Source organism: Carica papaya, chromosome 1 (genome assembly GCF_054855325.1).
Source record: "Carica papaya isolate Zhongbai chromosome 1, ASM5485532v1, whole genome shotgun sequence".
In the NCBI taxonomy this organism is placed as follows: Eukaryota; Viridiplantae; Streptophyta; class Magnoliopsida; order Brassicales; family Caricaceae; genus Carica; species Carica papaya.
This window is the reverse complement of record NC_142309.1, coordinates 4,657,610-4,679,815: the sequence shown is the minus strand read 5'-3', so window position 1 is coordinate 4,679,815 and position 22,206 is coordinate 4,657,610. Positions and strand designations below refer to the sequence as shown.

Below are 22,206 nucleotides of genomic sequence, written 5' to 3'. Positions count from 1 at the left end.
AAAAAAGACGATAAATACAATGATCGAAAAATTATGTGAAACAGAAATCAGAAAGGGGCTCATCAGAGGTATTTTTGGCCACGGCAGTTCCGCTGGGCTTTATCCGCAGTTTTCGGCTCACCCGTTGTCTCTCTTGCTCTGATTTGGCCACAGGGGTGCTTGGAATCGAATTCCGAGCGGGTATGAGAATTTTTACTTTTTTTAACGGCCGACGGTGGCTCCAGTGTGGCGGCGGTCGGCCTCCTTCTCCGGCTTCTGGTTCTTCTTCTCTGGCGAGGGCTAATGACTAGGTTCGGGTTCTCGTGTGATGCAAAGTATTTATACCCATCTAGCATTGATCTGGACCATCCATTACGATCGATCTCGTCCGTTCGATCGTACTTAAAGAAGAAACGAATCTGAACCGTTCATTACAATTGATCTCGACCATCCAATCACGCGTAAGGAAAAATGAATTCGAGTCGTCTGCGTGCACGGGATCGATCCTGGACTGTCCGATCGCAGGGAACGCGAATCGCCAGCATGGCACCGATATCAGCGTGCCTTGCCACGCAACGTGCTCCGCTTCACGAGGCTGCTGACTGAGCGATCCTATATGATCGAATTTTTTCTTTTTGCACTTTGACCCCCTGTTTCTAATTTTTCTTTCAAAAATACAATCGGAACTCAAATTTTCAATCCTTTTTTCTATAATGATTTTCAATATCGTCCACAATTTTTTTTCTCAAAATTTCAATTAAACAAATATAAACTAAATTAAATAATTTTTTAATAAAATAATTTAATAAAAAAAATATTTCAGGTCGTTTTTCGGGCCTGAGTATTACACTATCTCCATCGAAAGGAAATGGATCGCACTGTATTTAAAAAAAAAAAGAATTTATTAAATAAAGTTTGTTAGCTAAATGTAATAATAAACAGTTTGCTGATACTTCCGGTTGCATGAAGCATTAATAATATTATGATAGTGGTGTGGAGCATTTTTAATTGTATGTTGGACAGTAATGTTTTTACTAGTGTGTCTAGTAGGTCATAAGAGTGAAAGACCCACGCTGCAGGAGATACCAGTGGTACGAAATTTTCCTGATGTGTTTCCAGAGGACCTTTCAGGCTTACTATTGGACTGAGAGGTAGAGTTCACCATAAAGTTATAACCGGGAATACAACATATTTCAAAGGCATCATACCGAATGGCGAGGTCAAAATTATTGGAACTGAGTAAACAATTACAAGAATTGTTGGATAAAAAGTTCATAAGTGCAAGTGTGTCATCGTGGGAAGCGCCGATATTGTTTGTTAAAAAGAAAGATGGAACTATGCAAATGTGTATAGATTACCGGGACCTTAATCAAATAACCATCAAGAACAAGTATTCACCCCCTAGAATAGATAACCTCTTTGATTAGTTGCAGGGAGTCAGAGTATTTTTAAAATAGACTTACGATATGGGTATCATCAATTGAGGGTCCAAGCTGAGGATATAGCAAAGACGGCATTTCGCACCAGGTATGGACACTATGAATTTTTTGTTATACCTTTTGGACTAACGAATGCACCTACAATGTTCATAAACCTGATGAATTGAGTGTTCAGGCCTTTGTTGGACCATTATGTGATCGTGTTTATAGATGATATTTTAATATACTCTAGGGACTCAGCAAAACATGCTCAAAACCCATTAAGGGCATCGGAGATTCTTCAGAAGGCCAAGTTGTATGTAAAATTCAATAAGTGTGAGTTCTGGCTAGAACATATATCATTTCTGAGTCATATTATATCTGAAGATAGAGTATCTATGGACCCTGCAAAGGTAGAAGCAGTGGTAAAGTAGGAAAGGCCGAAGACTATAACAGAGGTCGGGAGTTTTTTGGGTTTGGATGGATACTATCGCAGGTTTGTTAAGGGTTTATCGAGTATTGCAATTCCACTGACTTAGTTAACTAAGAAGAACATAAAATTTTAGTGGAATGAGAGTTGTGAAGCTAGCTTCAATGAACTTAAGCAAAAACTCACTACAGGGCTGGTATTGACTATTTTGACAGGTGAGGGGGGTTATGCAGTGTATAGTGATGCATCACGGGTGGAGCTGGATTGTATACTAATGTAACAAGGAAAAGTGATTGCATATAGGTCAAGGCAGTTGAAAATACATGAGAAGAATCACTCAACACATGATTTGGAGTTAGCTGCTATGATTTATGCACTGAAATTATGGTGGCATTATTTGTATGGAGAGACATTTGAGATATATATCGATCACAAGAATTTACAGTATTTGTTCACATAGAGAAAGCTGAATATGCGGCAAAAATGATGGATGGATTTGTTGAAAGACTTTGACTATAAAATTTGATACCATCTAAGAAAAGAGAATGTGGTGGTCGATGCCCTCAGTAGAAAGAGTACAGAGATAGTGACACATCTAATGGTGTCCAAATGGGACCTAAGTGAGGTTATGTAGCAGATAGAGATTCGGCAACAGTGTAGAGGAAAGTATGTTGTTAGTTTGAGGGCTCAGCCGACTTTGATTCAGAGGATTAAAGCAGGCCGGTTGAAGGATATCGAGCTACAGATAATAAGAGAAAGGATCGAATAAGGAGTATAAATAGAGTATAATATACATAGTGGTGGGATACTTAGGCTTGGGATTCAGATGTGTGTTCTGGATAATACGGAGTTACGAAAAGAGATCCTTAGAGAAGCTTATAATACCATATTTGTTATACACTTGGGGAGTACCAAGATGTACAAAGACTTACAGAAGTATTACTGGTGGAAGGGAATGAAACGAGATGTTGCAAAGTTAGTGTCAAGGTGTTTGGCGTGCCAACAAGTGAAAGTAAAACATCAAAAGTCTGGGGGTTTATTACAACCGTTGCCTATACCAGAGTGGAAATGGAAACACATTTCTATGGATTTTGTGACTGGGTTGTCGAGAACTCGTACAAATCATGACAGTATTTGGGTAATGGATGATCGCCTAACCAAGTTTTCACACTTCTTACCGATGAAGGTGTCAAACTAAGTTGATCAATTGACTATATTATACATTAAAGAAATAGTCCGGTTACATGAAACTCCAATTTTAATTGTGTCGGATAGAGACCCCAGATTTACTTCTAGATTTTGGATGAGTCTATAGTAAGTGATAGATACTCACTTAAATTTTAGTACGACTTTCCACCTATAAACAGACAGATAAACAAAGAGAACCATACAAGTACTAGAGATATGTTGAGAGCGTGTATCATTAAGGTTAGGAGAAGTTAGGAAGAAATGCTACCTCTCATAGAATTTACATACAACAATAGTTATCATGTTAGTATAAGAATGACTCCTTATGAGACCCTTTATGGCAGACCATGCAGGTCACCCGTTTGTTGGTATAAGGGTGGGGAGAGGCAGCTAGTGGGCCCAGATTGGTAAAAGAGACTACTAAAAAGGTGATAGTGATACGACAGAACTTACGAACAGCTCAGAGTAGGTAAAAAGTGTATGCAGACAACCGAATGAAAGACTTGACCTTTGAGGTAGGAGATCATGTAATCCTGAAGGTATCTTTAGTGAAGGTTTATTAAGATTTGAGAAAAAGGAAAAATTGAGTCTCAGGTTTATAGGCCCTTTTGAGATTCTTGAAAGAGTGGGGACAATGGTTTATAGAATAACATTTCATCCGAGGTATGCCGAGATTCATAATGTATTCCATGTATCGATGCTGCAGAAGTATCAACCCAACCGGACACATATTATACTAGTTGAGTCACTTCCGTTGGAGAGGGATTTGATCTATGAAGAAAAATCAGTCAATATCCTAGAAAGACAAGAAAGAAAATTGAGAAGTCAAGTAATACCTATGGTGAAAGTGTTGTGGCAACATCACAATAATGAAAAGGCAACATGGGAACAGGAGGATGAAATGAGGACCTATCCGTAATTATTCCAAGTCATATGTCGAAATTTGAGGGTCCAAATTTCTTTTTAAGATGGGAGTATTGTAATAGCTTAGTAGAGTCAAATAAATGAGTGGTGGGGATTAAAGGGTTAGGAATAGATGGGTAGGATTTGATGGGGAGGAGGATATATAAAAGAGAAAAAAAAAAGAAACAGAAAGAGGAAAGAAGAGAGGGAGTTAGTCGATAAGGAGGAAGGAGAGGGAAGAGGGGAAAGTGAGATTAGTAATAGCAAGTCAAAGAAACGTACCGGTGGAGAGAATTTTATTAAGCTATGAGGAGCTAGAAGCTAGAGGTAAGATAAATTCATATACTCAGATATTATTACGGTGATATAGAGATTAAATTTCTGTGTAGATTATTGATATGGAGGAATTCCGAACAGGAGGAGGAAAGGAGGTGTGAATTGGATTTGTGAGCTGAGTGTAAGAGAGGGAGAGGGAAGACAATCGGCCGAAATGGAGTTAGGTCAAGGCATGGTGAGGTTTGGGAGCGATTTTGCTAGCGATGTGTCGATAATCGGGACTGGAGAAGATGAGAACTACAAGCAATGGTAGAGTAGAAAGTGGTGTCGGCATAAGTATTTATTCAATATCAAGTACGTGGTATATATACTGTGAGTAGTGTGGCATGTGTGTTGTTGTTGTGCGGGTGTGATCAGGGAAGATCGGTATGTTGTGGCCACAGGAAGGTCGTGTGTGCGTGAGGAGCAATATACTGCCAATGTGCGTGGCCGGGAACGGTCGATGTGTGCGTGAGTGGCAGTATACTATCAATGTACGTGGTTGGGAATGGTCGGTGTGTGTGTGTGCGGTAGTATATAATCGGCATGATTATGGCCAAAGGAGGGCTTGATGTGTGTGTGTGTGTGGTTGTATATTACTGTTGGGGTGTGTGTGTGGCCAAGGAAAGGTTGGGGTGTGTGGCTAAGTGAAGCCGATGGTGGAGTGGTGGAAATAGAGTGCGTGTGTGACTAACCAAGGCGGAGAAGGGAGTGTGTGTGCGGTCAAAAGGTCGAGGTGCGTGTGTGACCAGATTGAGGCTGATGAGTGGCTTGTATGGCTGAACTAAGATATAGTGTTTGGTGTTTAAAGGTAAATTAGGAATAGAGTAGGGTGAAAGAATAAGAGGGTGTGGGGAGAGAAATACGAGGATGGGGAGTGGAGTAATACTAGAGTAGATGTTCGAATGTATTTTCATATCATATTTAAGTTTTGAATTTATTTTACTGAGTTAAATTGTGCTCATTATATGTTATTTGCAGATCTAGTAAGACTGGAGGGGAACCCAAAGTCTCAACTTGGGAGATCCCACCTAGAAAAAATCAGAAATTAGATAGATAAATGTGTAATAGATTGTACAAGACGTCTATCCATTTAATACTCACGCAGTGACCGAGAACATTTCATGAGTTTTTTGTTGATTTTTCTTATTATAGCAGAATTGAAATCTAAATGATAAATATATTGTTCACTAATCTTAATAATTTTAAATACATAGAATATAATTGATTTGAAGGACTTCATTGGTGATTTGTTTGAATACGAGGTGTGTGTCACAGGACATCTTGAATGTCACATTCGAACTATATTTTTAACAAATATCTACATAAGTTAATATAATTTACAATTTTATATTATTCAAACTTTAACAATTTATTTGTTAAAAAATAATATTAATTTTCTATTCCATCAAAAGATGTAACTTAAAGTTTTTATAAACTCTTATGAAATAAAATGAAAAAATCAAACTTTGAAAAAATCATACATGCATAGCTTATATATGATTATTTTTAAATAAATATTTATAAATTAAACATATAAGTTCACCTTTAATATTCCCACGTAAAAGATACATACATAGCCTCTACATATATATATATATATATGTCTAACGTATACATGAATATGCTTTGGCCATGCATGTATTTTCTTTAACCACGATCAACATCCATGAACCAACCCACCAAACTTCAAACAAATTATTGAATCTTAGACAGTAACAAACAACAAAACCAATTGATGAAATGAAAAAGAAAAACAGATCGATCTCTGCTTCTTCTATCGTGATATATATATATATGTTATAAAATCTATATATGCATAATTTCTTGAAAGATTTTCATGGCGGGAGCCGGCAAACCCAGAAGAACATTAATGCTCCTTCTCTCTTTCCCGTGAGACAGAAACAAGATCACCTCCTTCTCCGGCAACGCCACCGGACCTGACAGAACCGGCTGACCCCACCCAAAATCCGTCGTGTGAAACTCCAGTCTCGACCACGTCGTGATCACCAAACTCGACGCCAGCGACGGCCTTGCTCTCGTCACCTCAAAGTAATCAATGGCGGATCTCATGTACCCATCCGCAACCATCTTGATCGCTTCCTGAACACGTCCGACGGCGAACGATAATGGCTTCTCGAGGAGCTCGCCGGCTTGGCAAATGGAGCTCGTCAAGATAATTCCGTTTCCGAAGTAGCCGTTGGGGAGTGGAGGATTGAACTTGGACCGCGCATCGACGGCGAAAAGGAGCTTGGTTTGTTGGTCATGGCGGATTTTAAGCGCTTTGGTTCGAGCTTTCCAGACGAATGCTGAGAGGGTTTGGAAGGTGGTGCAGTTGTCGAGAGCTCCGTCTTCCATGGCGGTCGCCTTGAGTTTTTTGAGCTTGTCTGGGTCGAAACAGAAGGAGCTGTAGACCATAGATTGGTGGTTGTAGATGTCGTCGCCGGCGCCGGCGCCGGGGGAAGAGTTGTCGTGAATCTCGGCGAATTCTTGGTGGAGGTGGTGGATTTGCGGCGGGTTTCGGGATATGAGAATGGTTCGGTCGGAGAATGGAGGGACTGAAAGTGGTAATCCTCTGGCTGTTTCACCCCATGAGTTGACGAACTCCATTGCTGCGATTCCATCGAACATGCAGTGGTTCATGCATAATCCCAGAACAAAGCCTCCACACTTGAATTTGGTGACCTGAAATGTATGTATATCTATACATATAACTATGCATATATTATATAATACACAATATACGACTAGTTTGAGAAAAATTTAAAACACTCAAGATAATGCCTCGTTGAAAACGGGAAGAAGAAGATGAGATACTAATTAAGTTTTAATTTTGTGATTGTTGGGAAAAATTTTAAGAGATAAACTAATTCAATGTAATGTTTTGTTAAAAATGTGAGGAATAAGAAATAATTTATGGCTGTGCAAAAAAATTTTATATATATAACTAAAATAATTTTAAAATTCTAAATAAATTAATAATAATTAATTTTAATTCATGAATTATAATTTTTTGAAAAAATTAAAAAATATATATTTATAATCTTCTTAAATTTATAAATTAATATTTTTAAGTGTTTAGTAAGATTTAAAAAAAAAATTTATAAATTATTATTTTTACCTGAGCAACAAGAGGAGGAATCTCCAGTATATTCTTGGCGTCAGGCACCTCATAAACCAGCTTCCCCAGAGTTTCCGGGTCGGGTTTCGTTATATCACCAATCTGGTCGATGCCGCAGTTAGCTTCCGCCTCCACGAACACCGCTCCTTCTCCGCCGCAGTTTACAATCAGCTTTCCTTCCGAGCTGATCGTCAGCCGGCCGGCGAGTGGGTGGTAATGAACCAGAACTTTTCTCAGAGCATTCCTGATCACTTCTCCGGCGTCCTCGTTGCCTCTCTCCTCAGACTTGAAGCAGTAGATTGTACGTACGCTTACGGCGACGTTCTGGTCGAGGTTGGAGAGGAAGTACGGGCCCTTGTCGGTTTCTTCCGCCGGAGTTACCAGAGTTGGCTCTCCGAGTTGCTTCACGCTGAGTTGAAACACCGAGTTGGCTGCTGCCCCGTTGGAGGTGATGTTTGACATTGTTGGTTCAGATTGTGGAACCTCTGCACCCTGCGTGGTTTTATCAACCGATTAGGTGGTGCGAGGAGTTTATATAAAATTATGGAATAAATTTTTTAATAAATAAAAATAATTTCAAAAATATACACACACATATATCATATAATTAAATAACGTACAGAGAAAATAACGTATTATATTATTAAATAGAACCATTTGCACGATAAATAATATAACATACGTTTTCAAATACATTAATCATACATGTATATATATATAGAGAGAGAGAAGATATATATATATATATGTAAATACATATAGAGGAGAGGGAGCATATATACCATGTGAGTAAAGTTGAGTGAGTAAAGGCAGAGAAAGACCCTTCTGAAGAAACTGCAAAGGAATGCTCAGAAACTCAGAGCAGAAGCTCGCAGTGAAAGAAAACTGGAAACTAATAAGAGAGAAAAAAAGGGGGGTTTTCTGATTGCAACTGCAGAGAAGAATTAGTGGTGTTGAGTGTCAGGGATTTGTAAATGGCCCTTTTTGAATTTTGGGTTCTTCTCCCATATATATATATATATATATATATGAATATATATAAGTGGAAAGTTGACCAAATTTTTGGATTTTACTTGTTCAAGAAATGAGAAAGGTGGAAAAAGAAGAGGTGTTTAGTGTTGATTGGAGGGTTATATCTTTCTTGTTTCAAAATTGAAGAATTGACTATATATATTTGTGTTTGTATGTGTGTGTGTGTATATACTAATAGAGGCTTGTTTGGAGATTGGATTAATTCTTGGTCATATTGGTGGGAGGAGGTAGGCCACTGATCATAAAACCTAACATAACCACACAACATATAGAAGGAAAAAGGCTTGCTTTTGTGTGTGGAAGTGTAATTAGTGGAATAGGTTGGTAGGGTTGGCATCCCAATTTTACTTATTAACACATCATTATGTATATATACATACTATATTTTATATTTGTTTTCTTCTGCTTTTTTGTATTTTAGATTTAGGGAGTAGTTAAGGCTGTTGATTGATTTTTTTTCCGTTAAGTGTTTGGTACAATATTGTATTCGCATTAGGTTGATTGCTTTTTTCTTTTTAGACTGATATTTTGTTTTTGGAAGATAATTATTCTTTGATTCTGGAAGAGGGGTAGGACTATTTAGTATCATGGGTTTTCATTACTATTGTTACATATATTTTTTTCACTGTGAAATATTTTATACATAAATAATTAATATTAAAGTATGTCATCGTAAATTTTAAAATTATATAAGACTCTAAATATAATGTTACTGTCCATTAATTTAGTGGTTAAATATTTGCACCACGAGAATAAAGAACTTGTCACTTTATAAATGTATTATAAATTAACAATAACTATCTATATATTTGATTTAACAAAATATAAAATTTAATTTATTAATATGTTAATAGAATTATAATGATCAAATTAAATTTAATATCATATATTTAAGGCAAAATAAATATTTTATAATAACTAAATTTATTTAGTTGGAATAAACATAATGTACTAAAACATCCAACATTATCTATTAAAATTCTGAAATTAATAAAAAACTTTGTAATATAATTGGTTTAAATTAGTCTTTCAATTATTAAATCTATAAGTCACTACTTGAAATGTTGACTGCTTATTGGACAATTTAACACTTCAGTGTGATTGATGGTTACTTGGTTTTTACAAGTCTTCTATCATTTTTCCTTCTACCTGCCGAGTTAACCAGAACTTGCAATTGGGTATCAGCCAAAATCATGAAATCTTTGATTAGTGATTAATAAGATAAGAAGTCTGATGAAGAGTAAATTTCACAATATTTTATTACCGTTGGGGTATTATTTACTATCATCAACTTTCATTATGTCAATTGAGAGAGAAGAAACTAAAAATTGATAGTTAAAATAATAAGATCATGCAGTCAAATGATAACAAAATATAACAAAAAATTATGAAATATCAGTAATGTTTATTTCTGTATATGTGTATATATATATATATAGATATTATCTGTTAATATATGTCAAGTACATCACAGTTTATACAAACACACAACAGTAACTACAAGAATAATAGTAATATATATAACAATGTATAATAACAATTTATACTTCAATATGTTGCTATACGTAACCGACTGTGTGCGCGTGTCTATATAACAAATTATGTACATAATAGTATATATACCATTAATATGCTTATAACAATTCACTATCCCAGTTTCACTGGGATTGGATAATGTATATAAGTATATATGTATGTACACACACACACACACATATATATATATATATATATTAGCCTAATAAAAATATAATGACGAATTTGGTCATGAATTTTGTAAAATAAAATGTGAAGGGTATTTATATAAAAACAAAAAAATTGAATTTGAATGAATTTTGAAAAGAAAAAACTATAAGTGTATTTATATGAAAATTAAAAAAAAAATGAATTTAAATGAATTTTATTCCACATAATAGTCTAATAATGTATTAAATTCCATAAAATACAATAATTTATTTGAAAAATTAAATTAAATTTCATTGTAGAATTCATTTGCAAATGAATTCCAATTTCATGCTCATTTATCCCAAACTAAGCCGAAGTGTTTTTTTTCATTCAATGCAAATACCCAAAAAGCATCATCTTATGCTTCGTCAATAGTTAATTAGGTCTTTGCAGCCAAAAAAACTTCAATGTTCAATATAGTACTCAAAATCAATAAAATATGTCAACACTCAAATATAATATGTTGAACTAAAGCATGATTTCTTAAAAACCTAGAGGGAACAATTGCCTGAGTTCACCTACAGTCTTTTCAGTAGGAAATCCTAATTCCTTTTAACTTGAAGAACTTGGCCTTTTGATCTTTTTTCCAACAGGCAAGGACTTAAATCATATCTATATATATATATATATATATATATATATATAGATTATGTGTATATCAGAGCTATTAGAAACGCACAACTTATTTGATTCCTGAATAACTGACTCCTATAGAGCAGGGAAAAAGATTAAAACTTGTTCTACCCCCAATCTGAATTGTATCTTCATTACAAATAATTCAGCTTAAACATATCTTTGGTAGGAACCTAATATCTTTTTCCTATTTTAGTATCTGACCCTCATCTTACTGAATAGTTTCTAGTTACTAAGTTCGTTCTTATGACAACTAAGCATGCTAAAATGAACAAATTTTCTCAAATGTTTGCTAAATCACCAGTACAACCCACCCAAATCATCAAAACACCTCGTTATCAGATTGATTTATCTCCCTTCTCTCAACCAACTGGGTATTAGTCAATCTCTAAATCGGGGTCGAACAAATTCATGTGATGAAATCAATAGCAGGATATCTTGTTATCATGCAATTAGAAAAGGGAGCTCCATTCCTCTTGTTGGAGCCTGGAGGTGCAAAGAGCTAGGATTAATGGGAAAGACTTAAGGAGCTATGAATCAGATCTCTCATTTATTCTTTATGTATGTGACCAAAAGGGAATATCTCAATGCAACTAAAGAAAAAAAAGCAAGACAACAAAGAGGAGAAATGGGCAGAAAAGATATGGTTGGTGAATAGAAATCAGCTCAGGAACTAATTTTAAAATAGATTTGGACAGAAAAAAAATTCGTTCGTAAAATAAATTCTGTAAATTATGGAACACTAGAAAAACAGACCTTTTACCTGCTGCAATAGTTTTGAATTGTATAATTCTAAAAGTTTGAGACTAGTTATCTTTTTTTAAAAAAAAAAAAAAAAAGAATTGATGCCCTAGAGGCACCACAGTAGCACCCACTTATTACTGCCACATGAATCCATGTGCCTCAATTTCACCATTGCATTAAATTGCTATTTTGTTTTTAATTGAAATAATTTAGTTGTATAAATTTAAGAGAGATATCAAATAAACATCAAGCAATGACAAAAATTTGTTTATGATATATTTTTTTGCCATGAAAATTTTACTAATTCATAAACCATACTTTCAATTCAAATCCTTTTTCTTCGGAATGCAGAACAAAATGACAAATCTCTTCTCTTTTAATGTTTTTTATGGTGTCATTTCCTACATCTTATAAAGTGAAAAAAAAACTAATTGATTCAACATAAAATGTAAAAGCATTTCGGCATGAAGATAAAAATATAGTATCATAATACTAACCCATAAAATTATAACAGTAACCCATAAAATATAACAGTGAATATATTACAAGTCATAATAACTTTCTCAAGAATCAAACCATATTACCTTGAGAATTTCCAGTGATGTGGACATAGGCCTTTGCTGTCATTTTAGTAGGATTGTAGTGTCCAAAATCCAAACCCATCTTGGCCTTCACATCACGATAGTTGCCCCTCCTAAAAAGCCTGAATCTTTGTGCTTGTTGATGAAATATCACACTAGGCTGTATAAGAGTTAAGAGAGTAGCAAATGAAGCTCTTGAAACCTGGATAGCAGATATATGAACAGTAACTTACCCAGATGAAAACAAAAGCTGAGAATAAGCCAAAATGAGTATAAGTTTTGAATTATACATTTTTCTAATTATTACAAAAAAGGAAATTAAACAGGAAAGAATCTATTATTTTGTTTTAATCTTTCTGGTTATAATGGTACAAGGCTGAGGAATTGAAAAGCCACTGCCAGTAATTATTGACTTTAATAAATTATCCTATACACTGGGAACAATTTTACACATGGCAGATCGTTATAAATGAGACTAAACTTAGCATCAGTCCCTTACTTACGAGTGGCTTCAACACCTTTGCTGGTAGGTCACATGCAAACTGGTATCTAAAACTTAAGCCTAGGCCACACCTTTGCTTGTAGGTCACAGGCAGACTGGTATCCAGAACTTAGGCCTGGCCGCACTTGATTAGACAACGAATTCCTTCCTCCAGATAATCTTCTCTGCTAATCCAAAATTCAGGTGCATCCTGCATAAGTTACCCACCACATCCAAATTTCTTATATGACTCAACTCAATGGTTCCAACAAATGTAACAAATTATTTTTCATTTTGAAAAATTTCCCACAAAGGACTGTCCACAATAGTCATTGCATCTTTCATTTGTAAGCATGTAAGTGTGTCCACACTCTTATATGCGCAGGAGAGAGAAAAAGAGAGAGATATACTTTCATAATGCCTGCAAGAACTGCACCTCCAAGGTACACCATGTGTTTTCTTCGTGGTGGATCCTCAATCCGCAACCTCAGTTTCTGTTAGAAAGATATGAAACACTTCTTTGGAAAAAGTTACAAGATATGAAAATGAAGAAAAGGAAAAAAATAAAAAATTGAAGCTGGTGCTCAGTAAAACTTGCAGATTCACAGTTCAAGTCATGTATCTAATGATTTTCTCCCGTTCCACAATTAAAAAAAGAGAGCTTTTTAGTCATGTAATTGCCTAATAATGGGCCAGAAACATCTGAAAAATGTAACCTTCATGCATGGTCTCTCAAAACACGATATTGAGAAGTACAGTACGCTGAAAATTAAAGAAAACATTCTCCTAAATATGAAATACAAGGTCTGCAAAATATGTACTAAAAAGTTACCTAAGTATATTATGTCCACTTTAGTTAACACTTATTTCTGTGTATACAATTTCCATCTACTCAAAACATAATTCTTGTTGCACCTTGGCTGCATGAAGCTCCTTATTTTTTATTTTCTCCATATTTTCTCACTGTTTGTTGGGTGACTTTTATATAATTCACTGGTGCAAAAGATCATTTATTGCTGTATAAGACAAAAGGAAAGTTACTGAAGCTTTAGAGATAAGTCTCTCAAATAAATGGGTATAGCTCAGATCTCACCTTTAGCCCATCTTTATTTCCCTTCAGAACTGCTTCAAGATATCGATCCAGGATTTCTTTCTCCAGGCTGAAACAAATGAAGAAGCTCACTGGTAACCATGTTAAAAAATGAGGAAACCATGAAGACCACATGGCCCAGCACTCAGAAAGAAAAGAATTCAGAAAGTTATCTCAAAGTTCGAACACAGCAATCCTATCAAATATAGCACAAACTACAAGTCGATGCATCATTAGATATCTTTGAAAAGAGGACCATGATTTAAATCCCTCAAGAGAAATATTGAGATATTACCGACTAGGTAATCCAGGATACATGGTGCTGCCTCCACTTAAAACAATATGCTGGTAGAGCTGCAAAGATCAAACATGAGAAAAATCAGAAGTTCATAGCAGGCGGCCAGTTCTACATGCTTGAATTTATGATTACCAAAGCAATTGCAGATACATTCTAGAAAAATGAGAACATTATGGGATAACTATACAAAAAAAAATTAAAATGGAGCATGAGGAAATAGATCCATTAGAGGCTGCGTCTTCCATCATATGACACATGAAAGTAAGAGGGCAGTTTTGAAAAGGCAACCAACAGCAAATACCAGCGTATTTTTTATCTACATGGTATGTATTTTTATTTTTAATCTACTTTAATTGAAAAGAAAAAAATTTCATAAGAAGCTATCTTCAGCATCCTTCCTGAAAAAATAACAATAGATATAAAGTTTATGAAATAGAAGATATAAACTTAATACATACCATCATCCTGTTGTCAATATCCATTTCCTGAATGCAGCGGAAAACCATGTCAGCCATTCCGTCACCTTCAACATCTATGAGCTCCTGCAAAAATAATCATTGCTTGATTTTCATTTGATTATTTACTATTATTTCTGCCAGCAAAGAACCTCATAATTTTAGCATGTGATAACTCTAAACGATATCGTGGATGAGAGCAATAAAGCTCTTAATAGTGACATCATATCAGCAGGTTCTGGTCCTAAACAAATATTATTTTGTAACTAGTCATTCTTGCATCTAAATTAATGAGATCCATCATGGACATGTCGAGTGGCAGAAAGCCAAAACTAATCTGAACCATCAAACACAACGTAAATGGACTTTTTGTCAGAAAAGTAATTAGTTAATTTCAAGACAGAACCAATATTTAGATGAGCAATTATATAGCATAGAAATTTCTTATACCACAGTATGCATACAAGGGAAGTATGACTCACTGGTGTAAAAAGAGCCTCTGGGGCCTGGAACCGTTCTGTGCCAACTTTAATAACCCTTCCATCAGGAAGCTGATTAAGCAGATGTCAGTCAGTTCATTATATAATAACTCTTAGAGAAAGTATTGCACAGAGAGAGAGAGAGAGAGAGAGAGAGATAGCATAAGCAGATAAAATAAACTAAAACCAAATGGGAATTATGCAATATTTTTTTCCATTTTCCTTTCACAGTAAGGCAAAACTACAATATTGCATATTCAAGCATGAGCCCCTATCATGTTGCTTTGTAAGGCCATTCTTAAGATTGTGACAACAGGAATATTTAAAGAGAAATCACCATTGGAAGATTTACAAACTGCAAGAAGAATTTACTCACAGTATAATTCTTAACAAGGATAGTGGTCTCAAGCCCTAGCTGATATTCTCTCTTGTAGTCATAACTGCAGGATACCAGAAGCAATATTGTATCATCATGCAATTATTTCCATAAAAAAACTGCACCATGATTGCTTTGTTCACCTTATGTAGCATAGTTTCTCTTTGACTTGCCTAACAGTTTCAAAGTCAGCAGTTCTATTCATTGAATATCTGTAAGAAACACATTTTTGTATCCAATTAAACAAAGACCATCTGATGACAAAGATTCTGGCAGCCATTAATTAATTTTTTATTTTTTTAACATATTTGACAAAGAACTGGCCCTGACCCTCACCCTCTTCGTGAAAGTAAATCAACAAGGTAAGATGTTATGTGTCTGCCAGCTACATTCATTCGCTTGGTAAGATGAGGGAAGGAATAACCATCAACAACAGGAACCTGCACATAAAGGCAACAAAATACGCACTAGGATTAACCTGTAGTGTGCCAACACTGCACTCCGTACAGTGTCACAATGCTATAGATTTTCTCCTTTGCCAAAGTGAGATGCAGATGCAGGCTGCAGAATAATCATACGTAAATCAATACATGCTAGAAGAAAACACTCAATGAAGTTGGAAGGTCTAAGAATTTGAAGATACTATCATGCATTATTTTTAGTTCTATCATTATTTGGATGAGGGGCAAGATGGGTGGCAGGGGAAGGAGGAGAGAGAGAAATTACTAAAGATGAAACGAAAATGCTTTGACATAGGATGAGTTCATCCAAATGCTAAATATCAAAATAATAATTTTATCCACAAGCAACATCCAAAAAAACTAATCAAGCTACAATGAGGTAATGGAGACACATTTGGAATAGTCTGAAACACTGCTGATTTTAGTGAATAAAAGGTTGTCAGAGGTTACCACATGAGTGACACCATCACCAGAGTCAATAACCAATCCAGTAAGTAAACCTGTTAGAATTCAAGGTTATGTGAATTGCACTTCAAAAATAAAGGAACTTAACACTACCAGCATTAACAGTGGTGTATAAGTTGGAAAAAGAAAAAAACAATAGTTCTTGCTTCTACAAGAAAACTTTAGCAAGTTTTCTTGTAAGTAATTATGCAGTTTGGAGAAAAAGTTTCCATGGTCTTCAGAGGCATTCAAAAAAACTTCATAAATTACTAAATGAAATTAAATCTAAACCTTCAATCATCTTCATAAGCACCTTGAGCATACAAAGTCAAAACAGCCTGGATTTGAATGAAAACACCAGCAAAGTTGTACTTTTCAAACATGGTCTCTACCTGTTACATCAAATCCAAATAATACGAATATGGTGCAACTTAATTATGACAAGAAAAAAAATCAAGCACGGTATCATAAAACTAAATCACAAACCATTTTTTCACGGTTTTTTGAGGGATTAAGAGGCGGATCTGTGAGTAAGATCTTACATTCTGTTGGGTTGATCTATTGATGGAGAATGTAGAAGAGTTAGACACCTGAGAGACGATACGAGAAAAAGAAAGTAGGAACTGAAAATTTTGAATTTTCATATCACTAGAAGCATCAGAATTATTACTTTTAATTCATGGTAAAAAGCACGATCCCACACATGTCCCATATCATCCCAGTTCTGCACAATACCATTGTGGACAGGATAAGATATATCCAATTGATGCCGCAAATCTGCACAAGCTTCTCCAACAACAATGTCCTAAATGTAACCGGGCAAAGCTTATTAGAATTAAATTTTTTTTTTAAATAAAAAAGAAAAGATATTATTCACAAAAATATCAAGGAGGTATCACCCAAGTACATAAGCTAGTAAGTCAATTAAATGGTCTATGACCATCCCCAAATCCTCCCAATCATTAATGTCATGACCAAGCAAAATAAAACCAAAAGTATGTATCCATCTATCTCTAAGATATGTAAAATTAGTCTCATTGTCCTCAAACGCTCTCGCGTTCCTTTCCTTCCACACAACCCAAAAAATAGTAAGTGAAATTAAAAATAAATGCCTACTCTTTTTACAAAAACTCGTCCAAGTCCACAACTCACTGCTCACATTCTCAGCCATAACCCAATTCAACCCCAACAACCCAAACACAAAAGTCCATAAACTGTAGGTCTTCGGACACCGCAGCAGTAAGTGATTGCAGCTTTCCTCATCCGATTTGCACATAGCATCTGTTAACCAAAGTGATTCCTCTTCTTTTAAGCATATCAATAGTTAAAATGCATTCCTTCGTAGCCTCCCAAGTAAAAAAAGCCACTCTAGGCGGAGCTTTACTCTTACACATCTGTTTGAAGGGAGCACCATCGCTAGGTCTGCAATTATTCCATTTACACAAAACCATGTACATAGACCTCACAGAGAAACCTTTCCTCATATCAGGTTTCCACACCCACTTATCTCTGGAATCATTTAATTTTATGCTGTCCAAGCATTGTAACAGCTTACAAAATTCATCAATTTCCTAGTCCTGCAGGTTTCTAACAGTTCTTACATTCCACACCCACCCCTCCCCCGTCGTCACATAATTATCCCACACCTTGGCTTCCTTATCACAAGCAATTTCATAAATTCTGGTATTGTAGCAGCCCACCCAGTCATCATTCCAGAAACTGATCTCTCTCCCATTCCCCTAGTGATGTATGCACCTCAACAACGGGAAAGTTCATGTACTAGGCATGAAAAAGACAATGAAAATCTCACTTAAGAGAATTAATTAACATCAGAAATATATGCTTGCATATGTCTAAATATGAGAATATGGAACACTTATGCAACCAACAGAAATATATGCTTGCATATGTCTAAATATGAGAATATGGAACACTTATGCAACCAAGTAAAAACTGATGACATCACCAAAACTCAAAGGAAAAGAATCTTATCAATATAATTACCAAAATCATTTTTACTAATCCCCATTGAATAAAATGTTTCACATCCCTGATACAATAAAGTCATCTTCACCTTCAGCTGTTGTTCCATGAGGGATTCTTCATATCGCAACAAAGGCCTCCCTACCACACAAGGGAATACAGAGGTTGGAAAATTCTCTCCAGCAAAACCACATTTAACATACTGCAATGAAAAGTAGCAAGCCTCAGAAACCAATGAGAGATAACTCACGTTAAAACATCATAATTGGCATATCCTCCTAAATAATTGCTTTTCACATTTAGTTTTTTGCCTAGTTGAATACCATTCTTTTGACTGAAAAAGAAACCCATTCAACACACCAAAGGCTGCTGGCCATGTACGAAAATATTTACATGATAGGTTCGCTCAAAATATCTACAAGGTCCCAGAGACAACTCCATTCTTATTGTTTTACTATAGTCTAATTCCATTCTTGATATGTTGAGATACATCACAATTTTCATATTTGATATATATATCATACCAATTCAGCTCCTACTTTGATTTTTTTTCCATTTTTTAATATAGGTTTTGTAATGTGCTTGGACAAGAAATAATTTGAAATTCCGCTAACGTAAATAACCCCGTGGAATTATTCTTATCCAATCTTACCTCATTTCTACCGTATTCTTATTCCTAATCCATGGTCAATAATGGAGCCATTCCTTGCAGACAACAAACTAGAGCATGGAAAACTGAAAGCAGAGTAGTCATTCAAAACCACATAAAAGACCTGAAGTTATTTCCGTTAGTAATGGATGATTCAACTGGCCATTTAATTCTCAATCGCATCGCAGCCCAACTTTGCAGATTCTCACAGGCATTTTCACCCATGCGCAATAAAAAACTCCATAAATGTATCAGCGAATGCTTAAGCTTAACTTAAACACTTAAATCAGTTCAAATCCAACAAACCCCCAAACAGACCATATCAGATACAAACAGAATTTAAAATCTGAGCAGATCTAAACAGCGCATAATTGGTGATACCAAGCTGCGTAAATCTTAATTTCATTGCATATTTATAAAAAAAGAAAAAGATAGATATCTGATATCATGAACTTCTGTGGATGTAGACAAAAACGTTTAACGATGAAGAAATAAAAAGCAAATATAGGAGGGAGAAGGAGTACTCCGGTGCCGTTGTCGCATACGACGACGTTTCTATTATCCATATCCTGCTTGCCGATCCGGGTGCTCGTGCTTGTGCTCGTGCTCGTGCTCCTCCTCCTCTATTTCGTTGCATCGAACTGGTTTTCTTCGACAAAAATTACGTCTTCTTGAAGGAAAGACTTGAGCCTCGTTGGTCGGTCGCTGGTCAGAGCGGAATAGTTCATTTCTCAATACGACGTCGTTCCGGAAACAAATTATTCCTTTTCCACTTAATTTTAATTATTCATCTTTCAAACAATGATAAAAATAATTTTCCAATTGCTTTGAATCAATCTCTACATTTCCTTAAAATAAAAAAAGAAATGTTTGCTTAATTCCAATAATTTATGATAATTTAAAATATATATAAAAAAATAAATATTAAATTATTTTAAATTAATCTTTATTTTTATTGGTCTAACCGTCACCACTTATCTTATTTCATAACGTATTTATTTTTTCCTTGAAGCTTCAAATACCATATCCAACATCGTCGATGACTTCATCATAAATCTTGTCTTTAAATTTTCATCACTAACTATTTAAAAATAAAAAAATTACGACTATAAAATATTAATTTTCTATAAATTCTATTATGGTACCAGTGTATAACTAGAGATGTATCATTTTTTTAGAATATAAATAAAAACTAACAAAATCTTTCAGTTGTATGAGTAAATGCACAATGTTTTTTGTTTTCTATAATCAAAATATTTAAGTTATAAATTTTATTGAAATTTTGTGAGAGATTGACGAGAATATTACATTATTGAAGAAGATTTTTGACACTTTTAATGTAACACCCCTGAGTGTTTCAAAAATATCATTCTACATGTATTTTATTATTTTATATCAACGAATACATCAAAGACCAAAAGTTTAATATATATACAACTCATTGAGTCTACCTCAAGCAATTTTAGTGTTTCGATTTACAACTTACTATCCCAAGTAATAAATGAAAATTAATGACTAATATACTATCAATTTGTTTCCTCTAAGTATTGTCCCACTACCTGAGTTTTCAACTCCACTTTCCATTCTACTGCATCTGTAATGACATATAATGAGCACATAGCCCAGTAAAATAAATTCAGAGTTTCAACAGAGTATAAAAATATATATAGACTGTTAACCCGGTATCTTACCTACGCCTTCACCACCATTCTCCTCCCATTCCCCATCTATTGTACCTTGGAACCCTCGCCTAACTATTTCACCTACCCTTAGATAATTCTCTAGTCACCCTGTCTCCCTATCCAACCTTACCTCAACCTCTCCACATGTTCCTCGATCCATCCATCCATGTGCACTACTACAATTAAGACAATAATATTACCACGTTCACCAGCAACAAAATGAGGCATTTGCTCATCTAAAACACTCCCAGCACCCCCTTCCCTCACTTCCTTATCCGTGCACTCACACACCCTCAACACTCTCTCCCAACAATACCCTCAACATCAACACTCCCAAAATACCTTAACTACCTTAAATCTATATACACACTGGGTTGTAATTGGCCACACACATACACCACTACAATACTTTTTTCCAAACAGCATCAACACATATATACAGTTCCATTTCCTCCATGATACCACCATCACTCGTGAGACACATCTCACATACACACACACTGGCCCTAGTTCGGCCAAACACACACATCTTAGTAATACCACTAGCAAGCGTACAAAACACTTCATACTCACCCACACCGACCCTAATTCTGCCACTCACACACATCTTAGTAACACACACACACTCGACAAGCATTTAAACCACACCACCAGCAACTAGTGAATATATCTCATACACACACACACCCGACAAACATTTAAACCTCACCACTAGCAACTAGTGAATATATCTTATACACACACACACCGTTCAACCACATACACACACACACCGGCACTAGCATTGACGCCTTTAATACGCTTCAAGTCATTGTCAATATCGACGCGTTATTTCGCGAACTCCACCACACACACACACTACCACCGGCACCAATATCGATGCCTCAAACACGCTTCAGGTTATCGCCAATATCAGCGCATCACCTCTCAAAATCCACCGCACACACACACTCATTTCATTTGTCACTCCTCATCTCTCTATTCTTTCCAAACTCACAAATAAATGCCTAACCAAGTCCATACTGATTTACCATCACAAATGTTGAAATTTTGAATTCATTTACCTCTTGCTTTCATCATCTTCTAGCTTAATTGTTCCTCTTCGACTTCCTCTCTCAGTCTCCCTCTCGATTCCTCAATTTCTCCTCTTCTCTCCCCTGATCTCTCTCACTTTCCCCCATTTATATTCTTCTTTTTTTCCCTTTTTTGTTTTTCTTTCCTCCCTTTTTCCCTTTTTTTTAATTTACTACCATTATATATATATATATATACATATAGCTCTCCCCCAATCCCAGCCGTCCATCCTAACCCTAATCCCCACCATCCATCCCTCTATCCTATCAAGGCCTTACAACACTTCCCCCATTTAGCAGAAATTTGGACCCCCAAATTTTGGCATATTAGCTCATATAGTTGCGGATAGTTATTCTTCATCTCGTCCTTCCGCTCCCACATAGCCTCCTCATTATTGTGATGTTGCCATAATACTTTCACCATAGACACCACCCGACTTCTCAATTTCCTTTCTTGTCACTCCAAAATGCTAATCGATTTTTCTTCATAAGTTAAATCCTTTTTCAATGGAAGTGACTCTGTTTGTATAATGTGTCGGATTAGGTTGATACTTTCGCAACATTGAAATATGGAATACATTATAAAACCTGACATACTGCGGAGGGAGTGCTATTAGATACACCATTGTTCTCACTTTTTCAAGAATCTCAAAAGGACCTATAAAT

General features: G+C 35.5%; 2 protein-coding genes across 12 annotated transcripts; both read right to left on the bottom strand.

Moving 5' to 3' along the window:
- Positions 1-5,757: 5,757 nt before the first annotated feature.
- Positions 5,758-8,360, bottom strand: RWP1 (HXXXD-type acyl-transferase family protein). Its single transcript, XM_022056021.2, has 3 exons — positions 8,137-8,360; positions 7,355-7,846; positions 5,758-6,918 (listed from the first exon to the last, which is right to left on the bottom strand). Exons 1-3 carry the CDS (start codon positions 8,137-8,139, stop codon positions 6,043-6,045), a joined length of 1,371 nt encoding a protein of 456 aa, XP_021911713.1. The 5' UTR covers positions 8,140-8,360; the 3' UTR covers positions 5,758-6,042.
- Positions 8,361-11,953: 3,593 nt separating this feature from the next.
- ARP2 (actin related protein 2) lies at positions 11,954-19,468 on the bottom strand. Of its 11 annotated transcripts, none has more exons than XR_015817762.1 (16): positions 19,310-19,468; positions 18,228-18,338; positions 16,824-16,958; positions 16,640-16,711; positions 16,467-16,545; positions 16,160-16,209; positions 15,585-15,688; positions 15,392-15,460; positions 15,249-15,312; positions 14,876-14,944; positions 14,397-14,480; positions 13,936-13,994; positions 13,644-13,710; positions 12,961-13,044; positions 12,573-12,761; positions 11,954-12,271 (listed from the first exon to the last, which is right to left on the bottom strand). XR_015817762.1 is itself a non-coding variant. In XM_088215746.1 (16 exons), exons 1-15 carry the CDS (start codon positions 19,349-19,351, stop codon positions 12,681-12,683), a joined length of 1,170 nt encoding a protein of 389 aa, XP_088071872.1. In that variant the 5' UTR covers positions 19,352-19,468; the 3' UTR covers positions 11,954-12,271; positions 12,643-12,680. The 11 variants fall into 11 exon arrangements, 7 of the variants coding, with proteins under 7 accessions (XP_088071872.1, XP_088071877.1, XP_088071887.1 ...); XR_015817765.1 differs by having other exon boundaries at positions 11,954-12,229; XM_088215746.1 differs by having other exon boundaries at positions 12,643-12,761.
- Between the last annotated feature and the right edge of the window lie 2,738 nt (positions 19,469-22,206).